Raw genomic sequence first — 6,961 nt, 5'->3', positions numbered from 1 at the left:
CATGTCAACAGAACACCATTTTGAAAATGGGCATTTTATTTTACATGACCTACATGAATTATTAAATGAAAATTAAAAAAGCAAAGAAAAATGACAATGAATGACCACACATTGTAATGAAATATTTTGTAATATTATTGACTTCATACAAATCTTCGAAAATTGACGTTAACCATGTAAGTGCCAGATTGGGTGTTTTTGTTATTTTCAGCTAAAACCCAAGCACCACCACTCACCCATCTATTCAAACATTGAGGATAACCAAACAATAAAATGATATAAGAAGTCATCAGATTCACTTTTTTTGTTTGTTCAATCACCAACGCAGTAAACAAAAAGTTATTAAGTCTTTTTAATTGTTCTCGAAAGCGATGCCTCTGCACTTACACAGAGCTGGATGTCTGCAAAATGTACATATTTGTTTTACTGACATTCCTACTTTCGTTTTCTTTCTTTTTATTTTTATCAAAGGGGTGAAATCTACATCAAAATGTGATTGTGACCGTTAACATGGTGAAAAACAAACAAACCTCCCCACAAAACATCCATCCAGTGAATAATAAAATATGATTTCCCCTTGACACTGAAATTTCAAAAGTCATTTGACTGTCCTATCGGAATTTAAATTAGACATTACACAATTCAATACAAATTACAAGAATCGAAATTTTACAAGGACCAAAATATCTCTCAAAACTATAACAACACATATGACTGTCCTATCGGAATTTAAATTAAACAGAACATAATTCAATACAAATAACAAGAATCTAAATCTTACAAAAATATTTTTTTTCAAAAAAAGCATCAAACTCACTTCTTTTAAGGCACAAGTTAAAATTACTTACAAATCATCATCCATCTCCTATTCTTAATTTCTTTTTTTTTCTTCACCTCTAGGTCTGCTATTTCCACAGATCTGCATTTCTAATGATGTCATGCCATTTAACTTGTGAAAAGAGGTAGAAAGTAAGAGTAAGAGGAGGAGATGGAAATGGCTGGGCTACACCATGAGAAGGCCTGCAACAAATATGACCACGCGGGCTCTTGCATGGAACACGCATGGAATGAGGAAAAGGTTGTGGCATAGGAGGAGGGCATTGGTGGAGGATCTAAAAACTGAAGGCTTAAATTGGAGAGAAGCTGAGAAGATGGCACAAAGCCGGACAAGATGGAGAGGATTTGTGGATGGCTTATGATGCTCCAGTCGGAGTGAAGAGCTGAAGTAAGTAAGTAAATACAAATCAGCATCAGAATTTTACTTTGTTTGGGCAGACACCAGATGCAATTTCACAACACTATAGGGCAATGACAAAACCCAGTGCGATTTTGTCATTTTATGGTATAAAGCTCCACTTCTGGCGTGTAGATCCCTGGTTTAGGTCCAGGCTGTGGATGGCGGAAATTTGATACCATCGATGTACTTAGTTTGAGATCCCCTAAAAGTCTCATCCAGACGTGAGCAAAGGATCCCATTAAGAGGAATACGCTCAAATGCTTACATTTTAAATTCAAAACAACAAATACATAACAGAGAGATGAATTACAATGAAAAAATATCATCTCCCAAAACAATGACTTTACATTTGACTGTTTCCCTCCCAGCCAAGGCCAGGACAAAACAGATTAATCTCATTCCAAGACAAAGTCAGAAGGCAAATTGGAAAACAGCTATAGAGGGATAGAAGACACAGTATGTGCCTCCCTGCCCACTATGGGAGGTCAGGAACCCCACTCAGTAACGCCTGTTAGGCAATATTTAAAAAAAACAAAACAAATTTGAATAAACATGAAAACTTCAGATTTGCTCCAATAATCATCCAGCCACAAACCTACAACACATGGCTATAAAAACGTGTTTAAAACACGAGGAGAGAGAGACTTAAAATCAGGTATTGGAAAAAAATGATTATTACAACAAATATAACAGTTTACGCTATAAAATGACAAAAGAGTTGCATCTGGTGGTTGCGTGGTTAATGTTATGTCAACAATTTACATTCTTGACTACTTTGTAAATCAACCAAAATCATGAACTACATGACTGAAAACAAAACAAAAAAAAAAAGAACAGCATAAATGAACAACTGGTTGATAAAATTGAATGAGACAGTTTGGATTAATCTATTGTCACAAAGGGTCTTTTACAGAGACATACTCACTAAGACTGTCACAAATACAGATGTGCTTAGCAAGATGATTCACAAGAACACAAAATAAAAAAAAACCCAAAAAACCAACAAAACCCCAGCTCCAACAAACAATACAAAAAAAAAAAGCAATATGTCTGCAACAGCAAAATATTTCAGAAGTACTTAGAGCACAAAAATTGCATCACTCTTCATTCTCACTTATCACAGGTCTGTGATCCAACAAGTTAAGGAATGACATTCAGGACAAAATAATTTACGAATCCCAGATTAAACAATTAAATAGTAACCAAATTATCTTTATTGGATGAACCAAACTGATTATTGTCAAAAACAGATGAAAAAAGTCAATATCAAAAAGATTGAATCAGGTTATCGGGATTAATATTTATAGTACTTGAAGATACATTCAACATTGACAAATAATATTGTATTCATATTATGCAGCCATGTCCGATGGAATGTGGTCATTTGTGCCATGTAATGTTAGTGTATTTCATCATAATCTTAGCTTTCCTGTGTATTGGCAAACTATATTACTTAATTATTAATACTTTTTTGTTTGTTTGTTTGTTGCTTTAGGTCTCTTCCAACACAATTGAGGTTATATGAGAGACCGCTGAAACAAAAAAACAAGCAATCTAACAAAAATAGTACAAATGTAAATCAAAATCATAACCAAAGATATCATAAGCTAAATTATAAATAACCAAGAACAAACAGGCAGAAGATTTACAGAAAAAAAAATATCTCCTGTCAAAAATACAATCACAAACCAAAGAAGCAGGATAGGCTAGTAAAGAGAAGAAGAAACGACATCACTATCGGATCGTACACCCATGCGCACATCATAGGTATATGATTCAAGGGTGATGCTCCCATCCAACCACCCGCAATTATTAATACTCATCATGGATATATTAAGTGACAAAATGTATGGAAAACCCACCTAAACCCACTAGTCTATGAAAATGAGATATTAATTACATCATTAATCGCTCCAGCATTGCTGAGTATGTTGCAGTTTATTTTTCTATCTCGATATCTCGATTGGAACCATAGATATGGTGTTTTACAGACGAAATCCCAAACTTGGGTTTCCAACTGTTTTCCTGTGTTTTTCATTTTCACTTTGTGCGACTCTGATCAGGTTTTCCAGGGCCGCCAGACAAAATGTACTTGATCTGAGATGGTGCGATTTTAAAAGAAATGACAATAATATAATAAGTGACAGATCGTCTCAAAATGGTATTATAATAATAATAATAATAATAATAATAGATCTTTATTGTCCATAAATATGGCAATTTGTCATTTAGTTACACTTGTTATAATGTTAAACGATAACTAAGATTGAACAGATATTTCACTCCTACTTATTTTCTCTCTCTCTCTCTCTCTCTCTCTCTCTCTCTCTCTCTCTCTCTCTTTCTTTCTTTCTTTCTTTCACACGTGCGATATACACAACATAAACATATTCATTTCGTTTTCAATTTGTTACGATTGTGGCAATTCGACACCAAAAATTATCATCATTATCAATTGGTCAGTTAATCTTACATTAAATAAATTAATCAGTTAATCAGTCAACGAATCAATCCTTGGTTTTTCTGTACCATATGAAATATTCAAAATTTTTATTGCTGTTGTTGGAATATATTTGTTTTTAGGGGTTTTACAGCACTTGCAACACTATCAGAGCTGCCAACCCCATCTGATTAGAATGTGTACAATGGGACCTCAAAATGGGGGAGATTTTATAAAAATGGGTACAATCCTGAAATTGACGGAAACTAACCATTGTGAAAGTAAGAGGAAGGTATACTTTCATAAAGTCACACCACACAAGCTCAATTGCAGCAACAATGATGTTCCCAAGACTATAATCCAATCCTTTCAGAATTCTACCTCCCAGCATGAAGATCATAATTGGTCAAAAAATATATGAATATCCACTTGGTCACCAAGGTTTCTCAATATGCTAGTAATAATATGAATAACAGCATAACAAAAAATCCATACATTGAAAATGGGTACAATCTTGGGGGAAATGCGTACAAGCGTACAATCGCTGAAAATGCGTACAATTCCGCAATTTTTGCGGTAGGTTGGCAGCTCTGCACTATTACTATAAGGTAATTTCAGCACCATTAAAAGGGAAGATGATATAGAAGAAAAGTTTAAGATCTAAAGTTAAAAGCACCACAAAAAAGTAAGACAATAAGGACAGGTTCTAATGGGGAACAGAAGATTCCACAAGCAATTCACCAATGTGTCTATTTTGACATTACCCGAGAGTCCAATTCAGCCACAAGCAAAGAATCCCCATATGAAATTTTAAGACGACTGGTCACATGTGATGCAGAGTTTTACACACTCATCAATCAATAATACTACCAAAGAATTTGTAACTTATGTATCGATATTGCAAATGACTTTTGTTTTATATAGACTTGCTGAAAGACTAACACACTTGGTAACACACTATAATAATGACACATATTGACAAATTTATTTGACTTTGAAAATAAAATTTTCTTTTGGTCTGCTTATTTTGTATCAGACAACCACGATCCATAGATACCAACAACAAGAATTAAATGTTTAATTTGTGAGAGAAAAAATATTTCATTTCTTGAAAAAAAGTGTAATCCAGCTCTGTTCCCCTGTCATGAGTAAAACTGAACACTGTTTAGTGTCGTGGCACTGTGTAAATACAAGGAAAATGATGGCTTGCCGAAAACAACAATGTAATTTCAATAGATTTTCAAATTGGAACAATTTTTACGTAAAAAAATTTGTAATTTTTGTAACAGTTGGCATCTCTGATATTAATGAATTCATTTGCTTTTTATAAAAATATTCTTTTGGTCTGTTTAATTTGCATGAAAAAACCATGACCCTTCTCCCTTCCTTGCCCTGAAGACTTCACTCCACACAAGAAATATAAAATAAATAAACAAATGAGATATCACACTCCTCTCTCCATGACTGACATTAAAAATAGAAAAAAATCAAAGTCAATATAAGTGTGTACTTATTTGCCAAAAATGAAATGAGAATGAGTATTTGTCAGTATCTGACAAAAACAAATGAGTTATCCTTTGGCTAGGACGCTAGTCTAACATAAAGTAAACTTCCATCATATCTAACAGACTGAGCTAGCCAATCACTGCTGGATCAATCTCTTTTCCTTTGCATGTGAAGTGAGTGTTCTACCAACTGAGCTATTGGGAAAAAATCAAAGTCCACCCCCCCCCCCCAAAAAAAAAACAAAACAACAAAAACACCAAACAAATTCTAATAATAAGACATAAAATTCAAATTAACCACGGCCTCCACCAAACTCTAACACCAAATTGACATGATAGGTGACATATGTCAAAACGGTATTATGTCGGGATGAACTAGATGCTGGAAATTGAACTTGTCGACACAAACACAAAACTTGGGGGGTCAATTTCTCTTCATTGTGGCGGGGAGTGAGTATGAATACAATTTCTTACATTGCAAAATCTCAAAATTTAGTATTTCTTCTCATTTGCATTCTAAATTCCCGTATCAGGGTCCCATTCATCCTGACATAAAAACACGTTGAGATGTTGATCAGGGTCCCATTCATCCTGACATAAAAACACGTTGAGACGTTGATCAGGGTCCCATTCATCCTGACATAAAAACACGTTGAGACGTTGAGTTACAAATGCTAATGGGTAGAATGAAAACTCCCAATCATTTGCAGTGAGTGTAATGCTAGTATATGGAGACAAATTCACATCACTGAGTCACCACATTTACTCCCTTTCCTCCCTACACCGTGAATGTACAGGTTTCCTACCACACACAACATTACTATGGAGAAAGCGTTGTAGTATATCATGGATCTAAAACGAGGTTCCAAATCACCTTGGCGATACCAGTATATCTGAAAAGAGAAAAATGGCAATGCATTAAAACAAAATTTGAATTGGATAGTAGACATTCTGATTACCAATATTTAAAAAAAACCCAAAAAAAAACAAAACAAACATGCTAAAAGTGAATGAATGGGAAGTAAAAATCCTAATTCATTGAGAAACAGGAACGAGCATGTATATGATAAAATACTGAAATAAATTCTATTTTAAAACACTATTAATAATCCATTTTCAGCTGGTTTCGTGTAGAATATATATAATATATATATATTATTTAAAATATTTACCACAATGTTTGGGGCAGTCTACATCAATGTTTCAGGCTTAATTTGCCATCTTCAGGACTGAGTTGTTTTGTTGACTGTTGTTGATTCTTGAAGTGGTTCCGGTTTGAAGTTAATTAAGAGGAATTTGCGCCGATGGGGACACTTTCCGTAGATCTCATTTTTCATGTTGAGTGTGGCTTCATGAGGTTGTTTGATTATAGTATATTTTTCTTCCAGGCATAAGCTACATATATATATATATATTTTTTTTGGCACTGGCCTCCGGTGAATGCAGACATGTTTTGGTTGTGCTTTGTGCTTTAAAAAAAAAAAAGAGCTTTTATATAGCGCAATATCCACTAAATGTGCTCACAGCGCTTTACAAGGGGTCCCTGGTCAACAGCAACATCTAACATGTAGGACAGGACATAACGCCTTTTTTGGCGATATTACAATTTTTCGGACAAAGACAACGCTGTTAACGACCAGGTACTCATTTTACACCTGAGTATGGTGAAAGAATGTGAGTAAAGAGTCTTTTCCAAGGACTCAACTATGCACCGAATGCGAGGCTCGAACTCAGGACCTTCCGATCCAAAAGCGAGTGTCATACCACTGGACCACATAG

At 34.5% G+C, this 6,961-nt stretch overlaps 1 protein-coding gene across 3 annotated transcripts in view; it reads right to left on the bottom strand.

Annotated features, from left to right (window-relative positions):
* Positions 1 to 591: 591 nt before the first annotated feature.
* LOC144975951 (transmembrane protein 243-like) overlaps positions 592 to 6,961 on the bottom strand; it is an 18,221-nt gene continuing 11,851 nt past the window's right edge. For 2 of the 3 annotated variants that reach the window (XM_078920179.1, XM_078920177.1), the window contains exon 5: positions 3,579 to 6,075. In XM_078920179.1, coding sequence (XP_078776305.1) covers positions 5,923 to 6,075 — 153 coding nt within the window. In that variant the 3' untranslated portion in view covers positions 3,579 to 5,922. Of the gene's footprint in view, positions 6,076 to 6,961 lie in introns of all 3 variants that reach the window. The other variant, XM_078920178.1, reaches the window with a different exon arrangement.

Source organism: Berghia stephanieae, chromosome 6 (assembly GCF_034508935.2).
Source record: "Berghia stephanieae isolate SIO BIC M18660-M18661 chromosome 6, UCSD_Bste_1.3, whole genome shotgun sequence".
In the NCBI taxonomy this organism is placed as follows: Eukaryota; Metazoa; Mollusca; class Gastropoda; order Nudibranchia; family Aeolidiidae; genus Berghia; species Berghia stephanieae.
This window is presented reverse-complemented; position numbering and strand designations above follow the sequence as displayed.